The sequence below is a fragment of the Sinocyclocheilus rhinocerous genome, unplaced genomic scaffold (genome assembly GCF_001515625.1).
Source record: "Sinocyclocheilus rhinocerous isolate Xijiao unplaced genomic scaffold, SAMN03320098_v1.1 scaffold711, whole genome shotgun sequence".
Lineage (NCBI taxonomy): Eukaryota > Metazoa > Chordata > Actinopteri > Cypriniformes > Cyprinidae > Sinocyclocheilus > Sinocyclocheilus rhinocerous.
This window is the reverse complement of record NW_015641018.1, coordinates 2,063,464-2,083,497: the sequence shown is the minus strand read 5'-3', so window position 1 is coordinate 2,083,497 and position 20,034 is coordinate 2,063,464. Positions and strand designations below refer to the sequence as shown.

General features: G+C 36.9%; 2 protein-coding genes across 5 annotated transcripts in view; one reads left to right on the top strand and one right to left on the bottom strand.

Moving 5' to 3' along the window:
* LOC107753806 (ELAV-like protein 1) overlaps nucleotides 1-1,289 on the top strand; it is a 7,351-nt gene extending 6,062 nt beyond the window's left edge. For all 4 annotated transcript variants that reach the window (XM_016570053.1, XM_016570051.1, XM_016570050.1 and 1 more), the window contains one exon: nucleotides 572-1,289. In XM_016570053.1, coding sequence (XP_016425539.1) covers nucleotides 572-896 — 325 coding nt within the window. In that variant the 3' untranslated portion in view covers nucleotides 897-1,289. The remainder of the gene's footprint in view (nucleotides 1-571) is intronic.
* Nucleotides 1,290-4,443: 3,154 nt separating this feature from the next.
* slc1a8a (solute carrier family 1 member 8a) lies at nucleotides 4,444-16,409 on the bottom strand. Its single transcript, XM_016570048.1, has 11 exons — nucleotides 16,045-16,409; nucleotides 13,338-13,417; nucleotides 13,025-13,240; nucleotides 11,574-11,616; nucleotides 10,506-10,713; nucleotides 10,317-10,416; nucleotides 8,089-8,343; nucleotides 6,755-6,949; nucleotides 6,317-6,451; nucleotides 6,025-6,121; nucleotides 4,444-4,812 (listed from the first exon to the last, which is right to left on the bottom strand). The coding sequence occupies exons 1-11, from the start codon at nucleotides 16,297-16,299 to the stop codon at nucleotides 4,648-4,650; spliced, it is 1,749 nt and encodes a 582-aa protein (XP_016425534.1). The 5' UTR covers nucleotides 16,300-16,409; the 3' UTR covers nucleotides 4,444-4,647.
* Nucleotides 16,410-20,034: the final 3,625 nt, after the last annotated feature.

Genomic DNA, 20,034 nt, shown 5'->3' with positions numbered 1-20,034 from the left:
TTTGTTACTAAAAAATATCAGATTACTCGGTTGTCAAAATAATCAGTAGATTACTTGATTACCAAAATAATCATTAGTTACAGCCTTAGATTAGTTAAAATATTTCTAAATACAACTGCATTGTTTTACTTTTTGTAATTAAAAGACAAATATTTTGTCATTGAAATTCTGTGAAATTTGTCATTGTGATTTCTTTAAAATAGTATTAAAATATTGTCTCGTTCTAGTGAACAAAGTATCTGTATTTTCTCATCTCGTGGTTTATTGTCACACCCCTAGTGTTGATAAGCGGTGATATAGCTCATAATTTTCCAAGTGTATGGTATAGCTTTCATTCTTCAGGTCAACCATATATTCATGAAAAAAAAAAAATCAGTTTAAATAAAGAAAGTAATAACTTTGCCATAGTATCCTTTCAAATGTTAAAGTTGCCACAGTCATTGCATGCTTTGCATGTGCTGCACCACCCCTGGGAAAAAGTTCAGGCTCAGGATTTTTTTTTTCTTTTTTGCTTTAACCCCTGGTTATAGAAATGAAGGTGACTTGACTGATTGATCTCTTGCTCTGGCAGGTTTTCACCCATGAGTGTTGACCACATGAGCGGCGCCTCCGGGGTGAACGTGTCCGGCAGCTCTTCCTCTGGATGGTGTATCTTCATCTACAACTTGGGTCAGGATGCCGACGAAGGCTTCCTGTGGCAGATGTTTGGTCCGTTCGGTGCTGTCACCAACGTCAAGGTCATCCGTGACTTTAACACCAACAAATGCAAAGGGTTTGGGTTTGTTACCATGACAAATTATGAAGAGGCCGCAATGGCCATCGCCAGCCTGAATGGATACCGCATGGGAGACAGAGTCCTGCAAGTGTCGTTCAAAACCAGCAAGTCTCACAAGTAAAGGGACTATTTTTTTTTTTTTTATCATAAAATAATCTGAAAGTTAATTGCTGTTTGTTCTAAAGATTTCAGTTATTGTTGACTGTCTACATAAACATAATTCATACATCTGTGTTGGGGTGAAACAAGCTTGTGCTCTCTGGGGTTGAGCAAAATCTAGAATGTTGCATTACTGGTTTTGTCCCTGATGCCTGGCATTTGTAAAACCCTGGACAATGAAAAAATTTCAGATATAAATCGGAAAGTCTTTTTTTTTTTTTTTTTTTTTTTGCGCAAACACTGTTGCTCTTTCCCTTTTTCACACTGGACTTAATGGTCCCATTTTCTTCATTATATTATAATAGGGGTGGTGAACGTCAGTCCTGGAGAGCCGCAGCCCTGCAGAGTTTTGCTTCAACCCTAATCAAACACACCTGAACAAGCTAATCAAGGTCTGAAGTGTTACTAGGAAGCTACAGGCAGGTGAGTTTTAATTCGGGTTGGAGCTGAACTCTGCAGGGCTGCGGCTCTCCAGGACCGGAGTTCACCATCGCTGTATTATAATGTGAAAGCTTTTAGCTTTATTGTCAGTAAAAACTACACATCCCCACCTCTTCTAGACCTTTGTAAATAGTGACTAGTCCGATTCGTCAGTGCTCCAGCTCACCCATCTGTAAGGTAAAAGAACGTTGGACGGACCAAAGAACTTGGAGTGTAAAGTGTATGCCTTTAAGTGTTTTAGTTTTCCTATTTGGAAATTAAAATCTAAAACCGCAAGTATTGTCATTGTTTTGTTTGTTTTTTTTGTTTTTATTTCCCCACTGCAGTTTGCTTTTTATTTTTTTTAATCAGTTTTTTTTTTTTCATTTGATATTAAAGTTTGTTTTGCATTTAACCACATATTTCTTTTCTTGTCTGGTTTTATTTGGAAGATGGTTGAAAGAAGCCATTTTTTATCATTTGGTTTTACATGATTTTTTTTAACCAGCATTGAATTCACTCACAGCGTGGATAAATTGGAAGCAGGGTTGTAGGCACTTGGCTGCAAGCTGTCAGTCTAGATTTGGTTAGATCAGTTTTCAGTTACACATTTGCTTGCCGAATTAACAGTAATAAGGCATTTTAATGTAGTGTTTTACTCTCTACTTAGTCAATCCTAAATGCAGCTTTGTACATTTTAATGTGAACTTGTGAAATTTCAATCTGCTTTTTGAGACGTCAGGTCATGTAAAGCCACACAAAGGTGAAGAATTGTATTTAATTGTTCTCACACAGTACTAGTACACATCTGGTTTGCAGACCAGCACTATACTTGTTTGCATGTTCATTTGGTAGGATTGATTTCAGTAATTGTACACATCATGCTTCGGGTCTTTAGTGGTAGTGTGACTTGAGGTCCTGTAGCAGGATGTTCCATGTTTCATTCAAATAAATGCCATTGTTTTGCCGTAAAAATGTTTTGTTACTTTCATTATTATTCTAAATGTTTCTAGTTAATGGTAAAAAAGACTGCCCCAGTTAGCTTAATGTTTGTGTGTTCATAATGGGTAAATGTTGACAAATTAATCTGCTTTTATTTGCTGATTATATTTGACAAACTTTCCACACTACATTACATGTTTTATATTATGAGGAGTTGTCATGTTTTAGTTGAACAGAGAGGAGACAGACTTAAACTAAATTAACAAACTTGTGGAGTATAAAAAATTTTATTTTTAGGAATTTAGTGCGCTTTTCAGTAGCTTATGAGGACAAGCCTCATTTTCCCCACAGAAAAAATAGAAACATTAAAATTAAAATGTAATTTTAAATGTAAAAAGTAGATTTAGGTGAAAAAAGGGAGGTGACAAAAGCTGGGATGTTGGTTTAAAACATCCAATTCAAAACTCCTCTTTAAATTATAATTATACTGTAACTGCTTTTGTAATAGCTGTTAAAAGCTGTTATTAAGCACCCCTTTTTTTCTTTTGCTTGTGAAAATACAGGGTTTCTGTGGGTCTCAAAAGTTCTAATTCACCCTTTCACAACTTGAAAAGGTCAAATCAGAGCACAAAGTCTTAAAATCATAAAATTAGTGGCATTACATTTTGGAAGTGTTTTTGCACAGCAAACAAAATTTTCCTCAGTATTTTGTCGTTTTCCAATACATACATCTAAACATCCTTGAATTAGCATATAGTTACTTGAGATGCAAATTAAATATATGCAGTATTGTTTTCTGCAAATTTGAGTTCATACTTAAATCAAGAACAAATGTCTGTCAGTGGGGTACAAAAACTTGTTTTTATTTTGAATTAAGTTGATTTTACTGAGCCCATTGGCAGATATTTGTTCTTGTTTTGTTCATAAACACTTCATTTTGATCAGTTTCTCATAAAACAAAACTTGTGCATTTTGCTTCATAATACGTCATGATTTAAGAATCTTTTGACATTTGCATTGGAAACCCAAGACAAAAATGCTAAGGATGAACATCACTTTTTGCAGTGTGATCAGAAGCTACAGTAAAGTTATTTTCATATTTAAGCAAAAAGCAATGGAGATCTGTTGGAAGGTGTACTGTATTTTCAAAATGCAATGTATTGCATATAGTCTCCTCCTAAGACATTTACAGAACATAGTAATGTTTTATGTTCCCATTCATTTTCTTTACTTGGTCTTAAAAAGGTCTCTTAAACATACATTTAAAAACTGCAGAAGCCCTGAGATACTGTGAAACAAACTTCATACAAAAAGTATACAGATGTATAAAGGCTGTAATTAAGTCAGCTGTGCTTTGGAACATGGTCATGTGTCTGTTTTGTCACCGCTGAATTAGTTTCGTTGGTCAGAACCTCCGAATGGCTAATTTGTCATTAATGTTCTTTGGGCTGATCATCCTGAGCTCTTAAACCTGAAGCAAGCAGCTCTATCTAATTAGGCATAAGCTCTGCTTGTTTTCTCCGAAACCAAATCCGATGTTAACCATCTGTCCTCATGTTCATGGCGTTTCTCATAACATCACCGCGCAAACACATTACATCAGGGCTGTCCAAACTTGTTCCTGGAGGGCCGGTGTCCTGCAGAGTTTAGCTCCAACCCTAATTAAACACACCTGAACCAGCTAATCAAGCTCTTACTAGGCATAGAAACTTCCAGTCAGGTGTGTTGAGGCAAGTTGGAGCTAAACTCTGCAGGACACCGGCCCTCCAGGACCGAGTTTGGACAGCCCTGCATTACATCCATTTTTGTATTTTTTTTTTATTTTCATTATGAACATATTCATTACACAAAAATACAATGTAAAAAAAAAAAAAAAGAAATATTTGCAAATCAGTCACTCGTGTAGTTGCACGTGATGCCAGATAATTGGCTTTCGACTGTGCATTTTAACATGCCACTCAGGTTCCTTCCCCATTCCCTTCAGGAAGTTGTTGAATGAGGTCACTGCAGATCTGGATCATGTTTTGACCGTAACATCAGCCTGAACCGGAATGGCAAAACTCCTGAATGCATGCCAGCATGCAATAACTGCTGTACCTCCAGCATCAGAGGCGACAAAAGCAGAGGGGAAGAAAAAAAAAACCTATTTTTGGCTTGTCCTTGTAAATAGAAGTATTTCCCTTGAATAGGGAAAGGAACGCTGCCTAAATGTATTCAGCTGTACAAAACAGCCAATATTAGTCCGTTTTAAAAGCAGAAATAGAAGAACCAGATAAAGTGTTTGTTCAGTACTTCTTTATGGCACAGTGGTAGAAAGGAGGTTCGTGGATGTAAGGCAATCGTCTGGTGACTCAGACCTGACATATATTGTAGTAGACTGTGGGTCGTTCAAAAACGGTGTCCCCAACCACCTCAAATATACAGTCTTTCCCGGCCAGCAGCGGTACTTCAGTTAAAGGCACATTCTCCATGTTTTGAGCCGTCTGGCCGTCCTGTGCAGCTCCATTTGCTTTCGCCTGACAAAATAATTTTCAAGTTTAAGAGTATTTTTTTATAAACAGAAATAATTCATTAAGGTTTTAGGGGCAACATGAAAATCTCGCGCTTTCTTGATCTAATATTTTAAGAATCTGGAGTCATTTACTGTTCTTTATGCACTCATGCAAAAAAATCTAAATATTGAGAAAATCGCCTTTAAATGAAGTTTTTAGCCATGCATATTACTAATCAAAAAATTTACTTATGTTAGGAAATTTACAAAATATCTTCATGGAACATGATCTTTACTTAATATCCTAATGATTTTTGGCATAAAAGAAAAAAAAAAAGATAATTTTGACCCATAAAATGTCTTGTTGGCTATTGCTACAAATATACCAGTGCTACTTATGACTGGTTTTGTGCTCCAGTTTTGTTCAAATAGTTTTCCCAGAAAGAATTTTGTCAAAATACAAAATAAGTCGATTTTTTATTCTATTTTTTTCAAGAAGTTCATTTTTTTTCTTTATTATGATATTAGGACAGATATTTTCTTCACTTTATGTCCCCTTAAAATATCAAAATAAATATTAATTCAGAAATTAAAAGCATACATCATTACAAACATGCTCAGCAAGTCATTACATTTACATTTAAACCCTGGGAATCCAACCTATGATCTTGGCGTTGTGAGCACCGTGCTCTACTGTTTAAGCCAGTGGTTCCCAACCCTGGTCCTGGAGACACCCCAACACTGCACGTTTTGCATGTCTACTTAAAGGAGTCATATGATGCTGCTAAAAATAACATTATTTTGTGTATTTGGTGTAATGAAATGGGTTTATGCGGTTTAAGGTTCAAAAAACATTATTTTCCACATACTGTACATTATTGTTTCTCCTCTATGCCTCGCCTAAAAAAGCGAGGTGTGCTGTGATTGGCCAGTTATCCAGTGCGTTGTGATTGGCTGAATTCCTCAAGCGTACACCTGATTCAGGTCATCAGCTCATTAGTAGAGACTCCAAGACCTGAAATTGGTGTGTCAGAGAAAGGAGACATGCAAAATGAGCAGTGTTGGGGTGCCTCCAGGACCAGGGTTGGGAACCACTGGTTTAAGCTACAGAAAGGTTATACGTATGAACTTTGTTTTGAATGTATTTTTAAATAAATTCATAGATACAGAAGAGAAAGAAAATGAGTGGCATGTCATTGACCCAAATACTATAAACAGAAAACGAATGTTAGCTTACCGCTCTGTCAGGTGGGAAGTCTTTTTGACACAAGTGACCAATGATTCCAGCTGCCAGAGCGTCTCCTAGCACGTTGATCATTGTTCGAAAGCGATCTCTTTAAACCAGAAGGAGTAGAAGACTTTATTCTTGATTCTGTTATCACTATTTCCCTCATGCATTCTTTTAGTATTTACTCTTGTTAACATTTACTATTTATTAATTTAGATGATTTATCGATTACAGCTATTAAGAACTGTACTGTTTTTTTTTTCTTTTCCAGCAGATAAAAATGGCAGTTATGTCAACTTACAAGATCCAATCAATGGCCACAATCAGCGTGATGTCATCCGCTGGCAATCCAACGGATGTCAGCACTATCACCATTGTTACAAGGCCTGCCTGAGGGATTCCAGCAGCACCTATGCTGGCAGCGGTCGCTGTTATACTGGAGGAAATCAGAACAGTAAGATTATTCTGATTTTATTGATTCCTGATAGAACTGATCATGCTAGATGAGTTGATCTAGTTTCTATTATGATATCACATTATTTATTTGAAAGATAGTTAAAAATGCATGCATAACATTTGCTGAAATGACATTTAAGAATTATTAAATATGAAAACAATTGATTAAAAAAATCTGTAAAATAAGGAGATTTATTTAGAGGGCAACTTCTTGATTCTGTAATTGTTATAGTAACACTAAACCTGACTATATTTGGTTACGTCTTTGTCTGTCTGCAAGTACCTGATTGTGACCAACTGTCCGAAATCCAGTTCGTACTCATTGACCTGGGCAATGAAAATAGCAGCGACTGCTTCATACAGCGCCGTTCCATCCATGTTAATGGTGGCTCCCACTGGCAGCACAAACCGGGCAATCTGTCTGTCCACTCGGCAGTTCTCCAGCAAACATTTCATTGTAATGGGCAGCGTTGCTGAACTGTGAAAAAGAGAGAATATCTCACGTTTACAAGGTCATGAGGTCAACTCACGTTTCTACTTCATTTAATGGAGTTAGGACAAGCCACATACACATTTGTTTCTTTTTTTTGGAGTTCATCTAAGGCCCTGTGGTTTCCACGATGTGGAAAATGCAGACCGAATCGCAGAATCCTTTACTGTATAATGTGGAATGTCTTGGAATTTGCTCAATTTTGGATGGATAAACCAAAAGTAGGTTCAGCACACAAATCAAAACGTGAAATGGACTAGTGTCTGTGAATATTAAGCCACAAAAAGACTATTTAAATATGAATCCTGCATGTTCTGCGTGTCTCTGTGTGAATGGCGCAGAAGCATTTAATTTCATTTACTACACACATTCTGAAGTGCATGTGATGCTCGCGGTGTTTCCAGCCTCTGCCGCCTCAATATATGAGTACATGAACATGATCTCTAGAACTGCTCTGAGAGTCACTTCAGGAGCATTTTACCGTTTCATTTGAGAAAAACATCGTCATATCGCTACAAACAGAAACTTAAAAGTCTTCACAGCAACCCGTCAAAATAAAAGCGGGGGTTAACTTGAAGAAACTGTGACAGACATCACTTAATGTAATGATAGTACTACTACTACTCATAAAATTATCATCAAAACATTATTTTTTCAAGGAATAGTTACCAGAATTTACTTAGCAGAAAAATGTAAATACACAGTATTTCAAAAAAATAAAATAAAATAAAATAAATAATAATACATTACTATTTTTTTATAAAATCAATTCATTGAAGATGCTTTTGATTATTAATATTTAATGAAACCAGTAAAATTGAATCCAGAAAAGTAATGGAAAACACAGAGTTTGGTAAAATAAAACTGAATTTGAGAAGAAAAATAAAACATTTCATAGGGCATTAAAAATTTATTTTTTTTGTTACACTTTTAATAAATTGCTGTTAAATTGTGTAAGTTTCATGATTTATATTGATTAGACATTCTTTTGGATTAAAAAAGTAATATAACCATTAAAAAAAATTTAAACTGGAAAAAAAAAACAGATTCCAGAAAAATTAAAAAATGAAATTTGAAATTTGGGGGGAAAAATTTAACTGATTTCATAGGGCCCTAGTTCTTCATACCTGGATGATGTGGCGAGAGCGATGACCATGGCTTGCAGAAGCCCTCTGATGTATGTGAAAGGATTTTTCCGTGTCAGAATGAAATAGAAGAATGGAAGCAAGATGAGGCCGTGCACAAACAGGCCTGCCATGACCGTCATCCCGTACCAGCCCAGCTTCTTCCCAAGTGTGGAGGGATCACTCATGTCCAGGATTTTGCCAGCCACAAGGAAGATGATCCCAAAAGGAAAATACCTGTTGAAAAATACAGAGAAGCTGGTAGGAATTACTCATATGATTCTCAAAATGTGATGACTTTATCTTCAACAGTCAACATGAAAAATTGCTGTCCTGTCATTAATTTGCCACTTTGTCATAATTTACAGACCCTCATGTCATTCCAAATCTGTTTTTTTTTTTTGAGGAACACTTTGATTCGATGGACATTTATCGTATGGTTCAATGATTCTTCAAAATATCTTTTCTGTTCTGTAGAAAGTCAAACAGATTTGGGTCAACGTAAAAGTAAATTACAGAATTTACATTTTTGGATAAACTATGACTAACTATTATACTCAACATGAAAACTCAACTTATTTTACTTCTTTAATGTGATGCATTTCGAGTAGAGAAAATTCTATGCAAAAAAAATGCACGAGGGTACTGTTTGTCCACTGAGACTTGAAAAAAGGTATTACTTAAAACAGTGATTTATTATCATTATTATAATTTAGTTTTTATTACTAAACATTTTGTTCTTTGAATAACATGCAGTGTTGAATTGTTCACATTAAGAAAGTATATGTATTAAAGGGTTAGTTCACCCAAAAATTAAAATTAGCCCATGAATTTCTCACCCTCAAGGCATCCTAGGTGTATATGACTTTCTTCTTTCAGACGAATCCAGTCAGTTATATAAAAAAATGTCTTTGATCTTCCAAGCTTTAGAATGGCACTCAGCGGGTGTTACAGTTCATCAGTCCAAAAGAAGTGAAATTAAGCGCAGGGGGGTGAACAAAGGCGTCCTGTAGCGAATCGATGCGTTCTTGTAAGAAACATATCCATATTTAAAACGTTATAACCACTTTTCTGTAGCTTGCGCTAACTGTCGTACGTGGAAGCAGCTCCAGGAGGATGACGTATGACGTATCGCGCGAAAACCAACGTTTGTTTACAGGAGCAAAGGAAGCAAAGTTTCCTTACTTTAGCAAAGGAAAACCAGTCTCCTGGTGACGTCCTGCGTCATCCGCCCAGAATGAACGTCACCTAGGATGCCTTGAGGTGAGTAAATCATGGGCTAATTTTCATTTTTTGGGTGAACTAACCCTTTAAGGGAATAAATAGGGTTCATTTTGATTTCAGTCAATGATTTGGAGTCAAATATAGAAATTGTGTGCTCTGAATATTTAGGCCTAAATATAAGCTTTACATTGCATATAAAAATTGCCATCTGTTTAGGTTACACAATGTTAACCTAACTAATACATCTGTCAGTCAGTCATACGTGAAACAGTTAAGATTTCTGTAATGGTACCTACTAATAAATGTATTTTAAATACACAATAACCAGGTATAAATATTTATCAGCAATACATTTCTCATACAACTGAATATTGCTTGTTCCATAGCTAGCCATATTTTAACCATGTTCATACTTTTTAACTGAATCATTTCAATTATTTTTGCAATTTGAATAAATGCGTTTTGAAAATATGATCATAAATGGATGCAATTAGTTACGTCAAGATTTTTTGAGTGCAGAAATCATACCCGTTTCATTGCTTAGTTAATATTAAAACTGTGTAATCCAAATAGATGGGAATGTTGTATGCAATTCAAATGGGATAAATCTTAAATTTAGGCCTAAATATTTTGTGACGTGTGTGACAGCCCCATACTAGCCAGCATCATGGAGAAGTGTGAGACCGCTCTTAAGCGCAGGTGATCCATAATCCCCGCATGTGCCGAACGACAGCGTGGCTTTAACACACCTTCACGCTGGCAGCCGTTATGCACAGCACGTGCCAGCTGCATGCTGGAAACCTTCACTCAGGTCCTCAGCTAATAGTATCTGAGCCCTCAAGCTTCTCAATGGCCAGTCCTGGCCAAGTATTGTGTACAAACAACTTCCTGATCTTAATTTCAACAACAAACAGTCTTTGTATGGAACTGCTCCTTTAAAAACCAAAAACTGAATGATTGTTTTGATTGCCAGATGTCTGAGTATGAATGAGTGCTTTCTCTCGTACCATACGGCCGCATTAATAATCTTCATCACACACTCATTGATGCACTGGCAAACGTTCACCAGAGGAGCTCCCCGTTCGCCCATTTTACCAAGCAAGAGACCTAAATGAAAAGCCCTTCATTATAGTTGCACATTTGATCGTGATTTCACTTAGTAAAGATGCTTCATTAGGTGAAGGCAGATGTTTTACCCATCGTGGCTGAGAAAATAACAATGCCGAGTACGTTCATCTGCTGACTGCTGCCTGGACGGGTCTTGTACTCGATGTCTGGAGGTGGCGTTAGTTCCAACTGCACTGTCCGACCCTTTGGATTGTCTTCATCAGGCATCAGGTAGACCAAATTTGGGCGTCCTGTGTTCACTGGTGTTTTTATGATTGGAATAATGTCTGTCTTGTACTGAAACAACAAAATATATAAGTAGGTTTTACGTTTTCTTTGCTTGTACAAACCTTGTTACAACTTGTGTTGTAAGTATTCTAGGTGGTTATGAAGGGAATTTCAATGTGTTTTAGTACATTGTTATGTGGATGCTAGGTAATTGTTTACTGGCCCAAGTCCATAAAGCCCAAATCTCTATGATATCCTGGTGCAAATCTAATGGATTTTATCGTCCACCAGGTGGAAGTCCACAATCAGCTGCATGATTTGAGGTATCGTCTGAGGATGCGTATATTTATCCACATAATAGTTTACCCATATTATTATGAATGGGAGAAAGTGCAGTGCAATAGAGTTGCATCAGTTGGGTTCCGAAAGTAAAAACTCTATAGAGAAATTGATTTTTAACTACAACTGGTAAATCTTTAAGGACAGACCTGTTGTAAGCTCTGAGGCTATTAATTGATTACATATGCTTTTGTTGAAGCCATCCATTCAAATTAACTTGTTTTTAAAATAATCATATCTAATAGCAGAATTTGTGGTGAAAAACTACATTACCCATAATGCTGTACAGAACATTCCACCAATCACCAAAAGTGTTCTTTAGCCCCACCCACTCCCAAGAAGCACCGCAAATGACGTAATCGAGTCCACTATGAGAACAGTAAAAATATTTGTGTATAGATAGATTGATAGATGGATAGATAGATAGACTGACTTCAAATCAGCAACAGAATTGAACATTCTAAATATGGCTGCCAAGTGAACTGACATGCCTTGGAAGGGACTTTAGTATTATTCATGCTCATAGTACAAACACATTACATTTTTAAGCTCACTTAACAGCTGTTATCTTAAGGTGTCTGTTTACTCACCTGCTGAAATGTGGCTTCAATGAGATTGGAGGGGATCATATTCCTGAGGATGGAAATTAAGTATAAGTGAAAAAAAGTATAGAGCAACTGGCCATATTTAAAGCATATGATGCCTATTCATTAATTGTGTTTTAATGAATATATAGTACACCACATTTATACTTTATATGACATGACGTACACCCTGCAGACTTGAACACTTGAGGTTAGCTATTATCAAGTATAGCTGCACAATACTCGCTGTGTTTATGGGCAGAGGGGAGTGGGAGGGTCCTGCACTTCTTACTTGGCGCTTTGTGCAGATTACTAAAAATACCCTAATCACTGCTTTAATAGGATTGCACTGTATGGGATGGCCTAAAATCCCCAGACACGGGCAACTCTTCCAATGAATGGCAGTTACAGTGTCCATGAGAATCATTTACTGTCTTTTATGAACGTCAATCAAAATGAGGAGAAATTTACCTGAAAAGCTTATTGTTTTTAGTAATAAATAGCTGATAGTAAATGGGAAGTTCACCAAAAAATTTAAATACTACAATCATTTGCTCAACCTCATGCCATTCAGCATTTTTTTCTTCTGTGTAAAAACACCTTAAAACTGGTCCATGTGATATTTGTTTTATGTACCACAAACTCATAATATATTCTTCTGAAGCAATACAGTAGCTTGTGTGAAGAACATACTGTTGAAGTTCATTAAGACTGATTTTATGAACCGGATCAACTGATTAACTGAAAAGATCAAAGAACAATTCACAGTCACAAATCATGAACATGCTAAGGAAAGCTAGGGTGAATTTGATTGGGTTCCTCACACAAAGCCATCAAATGGCTTCAGAAGGCATATATACTATGCACAAATCATTAGAACTCCTTTTAGGATACTTTTGTGCTTTTTTGTGTAATTTTTGAATCCTGAATGCTCTGGTCCCCGTGCTTTGTAAGTGCATGGAAAAACATTCTCTTTCTATGTCACAGAAAAAAAGTCATACAGGTGAAAATTTGAGAATAGAACTGTCATGTTTGGGTGAACTTTCCCATTTATTTTCCAAGTAGTACATATTCCTGGATCAGCAGTCCTGAAACCATTGAACCATAAACCATTAATGACCCTTAAAATCAGATGGAAATAGGTTGATAAGGAGCCTTTAACCCCATATCTAGGTCTGCTCCTAAAATCTGCTTGGCTGATATGAATATTAGTTCAGGAACTACAAGGGTGCCCAAGTGAAAAAGACGTAGTATTAAATGTATTAAAAATATACTTGCCAACTTAAACATATCTTGAAATACACTTAATATACTTAAAGTTGTTTCAAAATAATACATTTAATATGCACTTAGTATAGTATAATTTAAATATAGTAAGTATGTCTGAAAAAGCACAATTTAAATATATTTCTTTTTCACCTGGGTGTTGTTGCTACAAATTTTTGGGACAGTCATACCTGACCAGATCCAGCAGGGCATCTGCAGACGTTATGACTTGTCCACCTCCCAGTCTGCTGCTCTCCAAGTGTGTCCCATAGCCAGGTTTGATGATGAGAACGAGTACAATGCCAACCACTACTGCGATGAATGTGGTCCAAACGTAGTAAGTGACCGTCAGCACCCCCATCCTGCAGCAGGCCTTCGACTCCATAGACGACAGTCCAGACATTAAACTACAGGCAGACAGTAAGAGTTGAGATCTTCACACTCTTTATGTAGGATAAATGTTTTGGTTTTTTTTGTATATAAAGATGAGAGTCAAATCTTCACCTGGAGGTAATTAGGGGAAGAATCAACATTTTAAGTATCCGCATGAGCAGCTCACCAGGGAAGGAGAAATAGATTTTTGCCTGGTTACAAAAAAAAAAAACACAAAAAGAGCTTTTCAGATGAAAACATCATCAACAACAACAACAAAAAGAGCTAATGTTTAGAAAATGGTAACACAGGCTTAAACGTCATCCAGTTCTACCACGTGTTATATTTTGTCATATTTAGTTTGGAAAGGTTAAAGGGATAGTTCACCCAAAAATGAAAATTTGATGTTTATCTGCTTACCCCCAGGGCATCCAAGATGTAAGTGACTTTGTTTCTTCAGTAGAACACAAACGAAGATTTTGTCTTCTTCTTCTTCTTGCTTTACGGCGGATCACAGACTTATAAGTGCATTACCGCCACCTATCTCTCAAATGGACCATTGACACTCTATCTACAATCTAAATTAGGAGTGTCAATGGTCCATTTGAGAGATTGGACAGACAGACTGCAACGGTTTTAGTTAAAAATCTTTGTTTGTGTTCTACTGAAGAAACAAAGTCACCTACATCTTGGATGCCCTGGGGGTAAGCAGATAAACATCAAATTTTCATTTTTGGGTGAACTATCCCTTTAAACATTTTTATGTTGCTGAAAGAACTCTTTTATGTTACATTTATTTAATCAAATGTAAAACGGTAAAAAAAAATAATAATAACTATAATAATATATTTTAAATGTAATTTATTCCTGTGATGAAAATCATGAGACAATGATCCTTCAAAAATGACTCTTGATTTGATTTGATATGATTTGGTGAACACTTATTATTCATTATTGGTGCTCAATTATTAACAAGGGTTCTTATTAATTTTGAAAACAGTTTTTGTGAGAATATTTTTTTTTGTGTGTGTCTAAACAGTTTTTGTGGTAACAGTTTCTGTGTATATTTTTGTGGAAACCGCAATACTTTTTTTCAGGATTCTATGAACAAATTTGAATAGTAATGGTAATGTTTTAATAATAAGAAGAAATGTTTCTTGAGCAGCAAATCAGCATGATTTCTGAAGGATTTTAAATTGTAATAACATTTCACAATTTTATGGCATTTACTGTGTGCATTTACATCCACCAAGTAATTTCTCTACCAATACCGAGCCAATTATTCAGAATTCTGATGCCAATAAGTATAGTTTGGTTTTCTTAAGGAACAAAAAAAACCTTTCATTTGGTACATTAATATAAAATTAAAGGTTAAAATGTACAAACTAACATCAGAGCCCAAACTATTCTATTCAACTGCTATTAATTTTCAGATATAATAATCACACTCAAATGTTTGTAAACTACTCCGTTTCACATAAGGTTTTTACATAAACCCCTCTCTAGTATTTTTATATCTAATAACCAACAGTGAACACTGGATAAGACTTGCAAGGTAAATGCCATGTTAAGTGACATTTATCAAAAGCTGTTTCATTGACGTCTTTCTGCTGTGGAAACACTGATCGAATGATTACACGAGAGCTGATACACTCTAAAAAAATGCTGGGTTAAATACAACCCAGCGCTGGGTGAAATATGGACAAACCCAGCAATTGGGTTGTTTTGACCCAGCGGTTGAGTGAAATGTTTAACCCAACCTTCTGGGTAGTAACCCAACCGCTGGGTCAAAACAACCCAATAGCTGGGTTTGTCCATATTTTACCCAGCGCTGGGTTGTATTTAACCCAGAATTTTTTAGAGTGTATATTTCAGCAAGTTGTACTGTTTTTTTCAATATACCTTCTGAAGTTCATTCGTGTTTATTTCAGGCAATTACTTGAAGAGGCAAAGCACCAACCAACCTGTGATTACTGGATGGGAGGCGAACAAATAACCTTTGGTGAAGGGTAAAAACCGCGGTAAACCTGGCGTGAGGTAGGCCTACGAGTGATTCATAGAGTCAAATAGAACCTGCGCTTTTTTTAAAGTGGGATCGCATTAATGCTTTACTAGATACTGCTTTTATCAACTGATACCGATTATTGGCCGATACATCAGTGAATCCCTATAGCACACTTCTCCTCTTGAATTTAATTTGTTCTTAAAAGTATATGTTATTAAAATTATGATTGTATTAAAGTATATGTAATAGTATCCTACTGATGCTTGCGACTATGTAACTGGGTAGGATGAATTTGCTTTCTGAGAGAAGCCTTTCTAAGCTAATTCCCCGAACTGTTGCCATTTGCAGTTCAGCAGGGTGAGGCGTCACGCGCGGTGACCTTCTCTCACATCAACCTAAATTTGTCTCGGCTTAACTGCTGTCTGTCTGGGATTAGATCACTGAGCATAGATGTCCTTAAGCACTTCCTAACGTTCAAACACGCCTCATTTCATCACAACAAAAACCAACAATATTGTTCTCAGTTTTATCTTTGAATTTATAATAGTAAAAATTGAATGGAAATTGAGAAGTGACTTTTTCTTTTCACACAGTATGAGTTGCACTATGATGACACGTTTTCTGTCCCCTTTTGATAAAAAAAAAAAACTATAATAAAATATAGAAAAAGATGCGTTGGGTCGATGTTTGAGGTGCATCCATGAAGATGCATCACTAACAACTTTACAACAATTACAACTTGCAAGTGTTTGCTTAATTTCTTCCTTCTGTGCATTTTCATTGACATGTCCAGAGTCATTTATTTCTCTAAAATCCCAGTTTAATTAGCCTTACCTGTGTGGAGAGGTCCAGACCCCTCAGCATGAAGCCCAGGACGCATCCTGTGATCACGGCTAGAACCGAGAGCGTCAGCAGCCCGTTTCGCCTGATGTAGTCCTTCACATACTCTCTGACACCGACCGAGAACGTGCTTGCCATGAAGTCCTTCATTCTCTCCAGCGGGGTTTTAGCAGGTCCCGCCGGAGAGAAGAAGGCGGCAGGCTCGGGCGGCGCCTCCGCAGCATCTGTGGGTATCAGTAGCTCCTCCATGGGTGAGACGCTGCGAGTAACGCAGGAGGTCAAAGCGTAACCTCTTCTAAAGAGGGATTAAGCCATCATGCATCCAGCCAGCATCTCAAAACCACGGTCGGGAGAAATTAGGAGGCTAAAAGGATTAGGATGCAGTAATAAAATCTACACTTCCCTGTTGACAGTGGCTCTGTGCCATACTTCTGGACTTTTGGCATGAAGTGATGTCAAATAACCCCCACTTTTTGTGTACCGTAGCAAAGGGTAAGATAGTGCATTGTGCTGTTCGCGAACCTATTCCATAGTGAGGACAGGTAAATGATCTCTGTCTAAGCCACAAGGAAAGTCAGCACGTGCCTTCACATGATCTCGTTACCATTGATTGTCCCTTACGCACCGGCTCAATTAAATGATTTTTCTTTGGACAATAGGTTGGCATTTGTCGTATTCAGTTAAGTTCAGTATTCTTGATACAGCCTGCATTTGACAGACTCTTTGACTTTAACATTGCATTCAAAGTACGCATTTTTTTAGTTCATGCATTCCCTGGGAATCGAACCCATGACCGTTGCTAGCGCTGTGCTCTACTGTTCGAGTTCCAATAAGTTTTCACACATAATTTACTTCTCATCAGATACACTTTTATTCACACTTAATGTGTGATCATTAGTGGCGGGACTTTTAATGTATCTTATAGTGACTCGAATCTTTGAATCCGTTCAAAGCAATTAAATGACATTTTGTATCTCACTTTTTGGACAAGGTTTTTAACAATCCTGAAAAAAAAGTCAGAATCACGGTATATAAAAGGAATTGCAAAATATGAACGCAGAGTTCAAACAAAAAAAAAAAGTCAGAATTGCCAGATATAAGCACAGAATTCAGACTTTTTCTAGCAATTCTGAGTTTATTTCATAATCCTGACTTTTTTCCTCAGAAGTCTTAATAATAATAATTCTTACTTTATTCTCATAATTATCAGTTTACATCTTGCAATTCCGTTCCTCTGATTTTGTTATTTAATATATAATATCAATGAAATATCCACAGTATATCAGGTCTTTGCCATGTGTAAAATCTTGCATTGAAATGTTGTAAACAAGGCCAGGTTTTCTGGACACCGAGTGCTAGTTAATGAAACCTTGGATATAACAGTAATCCAATCCAGCCATAATCCTGTCATGACAAAAGGCAGTTTCATGTGACAATGGTGTGTAATCAGTCAGTGCTAATGGGTCTGATGGGTCAGGATCTGTGCGCGTCAGATTGTGCCACACTCCAGGTTAAAGGAGCAGACTGATTACATGGTGATCTGAAACACTTCCAACTAGGCTATAACTATTCAGACAGTAAATAAGATAATCCAAAATCAGATAACCAGGAGAATCACTTTATTAAATCAAAAATTAAAGCTGATCAATAATTATATTAAATCCTGTATGCATTTCAAAAAGGGAGTGTTTTGCAACACTGAAATACTAAATCTTATTGACACAAGGAAAAGAGCACAGGCAGGAAATGGCTACAGATTGACAGATAGTGCCGACAAATCTTAGATCGAGTCTCCACATCAGCGATATTGGATCCAACCCCAGATGCCAAATCCTGTCTGAAAATATCTGGTATCCAAAAACTGTTAATAGTAGGTTTTGTCCAGTGCTCAAAATCAGTGATTCACCACCCAAAGCTGTATTAACAGTCTTCTCTCAGCAGGCACGGGAAGCAAGGAGGAGCAGAAAGCAGGAGATGAAGCGATGGTAAAATGATACAGAATCTTAGTTGCATTCATTTCGATGCTCAGTCCAACCAGTGTTATTACCACAAGCAATATCAATGGAAAATTACTGCTTCACAACAATGTACAGTGACATTAAAAACCTTAAACGAAGACCTTTTCTTAACTTTAACCTGTTTGCAAAGAGAACACGACACACAACAGCTTAAACAGTAAAGGGAAATAATACAAAATATAATCATATAAAATGACTGATCAATTAATTAAGAATATATAAATAATTAAACGGAATAATAAAATCATCAAATGATAAATGATTAAAAATAAATTGAAAAGAAAAAATAAAACAACTCGAATATGGTTGCTCTCTTAAAGCAACATACACAGGTTGCTATAAAGTGTCTTTTAGATCCTTTAAGACTAAAGCTTCTTTCTTCATCTTTAGCTTGATTTGTTGAAACTGCCCAGAAATAGTTAAACAATGAAAAGACTAAGAATCTCCCTGATAGGCTTAAAGGGGTCATATGATGCGATTTCAATTTTTCCTTTCTCTTTGGAGTGTTACAAGCTCTTGGTGCATGAAGAAGATCTGTAAAGTTGCAAAGACTAAAGTCTCAAATCCAAAGAGATATTCTTTATAAAAGTTAAGAGTCAACCACGCCTACCTAAAACGGCTCTTCCAAAAGAGGACGATATCCACTTCATCATGCCTAGAGCTGATCCGTGCTGGTCGCTGAGGAAATACATCAACTTAGCGCTGTGGATCGCCGGTCGCGCTGTTCTCAAGCCCGCCCGCCGCTGTCGCTCACTCTAGCCCACCGTGTGTGACGTTGTGAAAACGAAACTACTTTGTTTGGCCTTCCAAATGAGGACACAACTAGAAATCAGTGGTTAAGTTGTATTTACAACACTGTTCAAGAACAGTTCAACCCAAAAATTTTTTTTCAAAAATCCCGGTAAATTTGTTCTGGCAATCATACCGTTCTTATGGAGATGACATGATTACTCTTGAGCTGTTTACAAAGATCCGCTGCTTTTTAATGAGTTTTTCTATGTAAATATGCGTTAGATGGACATCTTTGACCATTGCGCCTCGCAGCTTTTTGTCGCGCTTCTCCGTTCATCAGGGCTGCGACTCTGCAATTGGATACTATTATGCGCGTCTCGTGTTCATAAGAGCAAAATATTCTGATTGGCTAGTAATGTTAGTTTGGTTGAGAGTGAAAGCTGTGCTCCTCTCATACCATTGGTAGGCGAACTCATGATCTCGAAAGTGATATCAATCAAGATTTTTTTTTTAAATGTAGGACTATTTTTTTCCGCAGCCAAACGCCCCACGCCGGAGATCCGGCACGGTGCCAGAGAACTTTAAGCCCCGAGTTTAATTAATAATTTAAAAATCCTAATTAGCAGCAGTGGTTGAAAAGGCTGTACAATTTGGGGAAAAATTTACTGAATTTTATGCAAAAAAAATTGTTTGCCATTTAAAAACTATAAAAATCCAGGTTTGCTGTGCTTGTTTGCAGGGATGCAACAATTTGACCAAGCGACTAACTACAGAGGAACAAAAAGAGGAAGCGCGTGTTCAGTGCTGTACCTGGCAGAAGAGGTGACCCTCTTTCTCCCTGTCTGTGAGGTGAGACAGCTGGCAGTTGACCACCAGATGAGCGTCATCCAACACTGTGTTGAACCAGCGGCGAGTCGGGAGGAGAGCCTGGCAAAGACGGGCAAGGTTAGAAATATGTTCAAGTCGCGATGCAATGGACAAAGCGACAGATCTTTTCTTCTTCTGATGCACATCCGAGTGTAATGGATTATCAGAAAAGTAAAAATGTGAGGCGGGGCTTATTTCTATGCATCGGCTGTTGATTGGATGTTAAGATGTGGGTGTGTCACTCAAAAGTGGAGGCAGATGAACACAAGGAGTGGGGTTTGAGAGGATGAAGTCCTGTATACGCCACCAGACTGAAGTGTAATGTAATGTAATGTAATGTTAATTTGCGACTTTTTTTTTTTTTTTT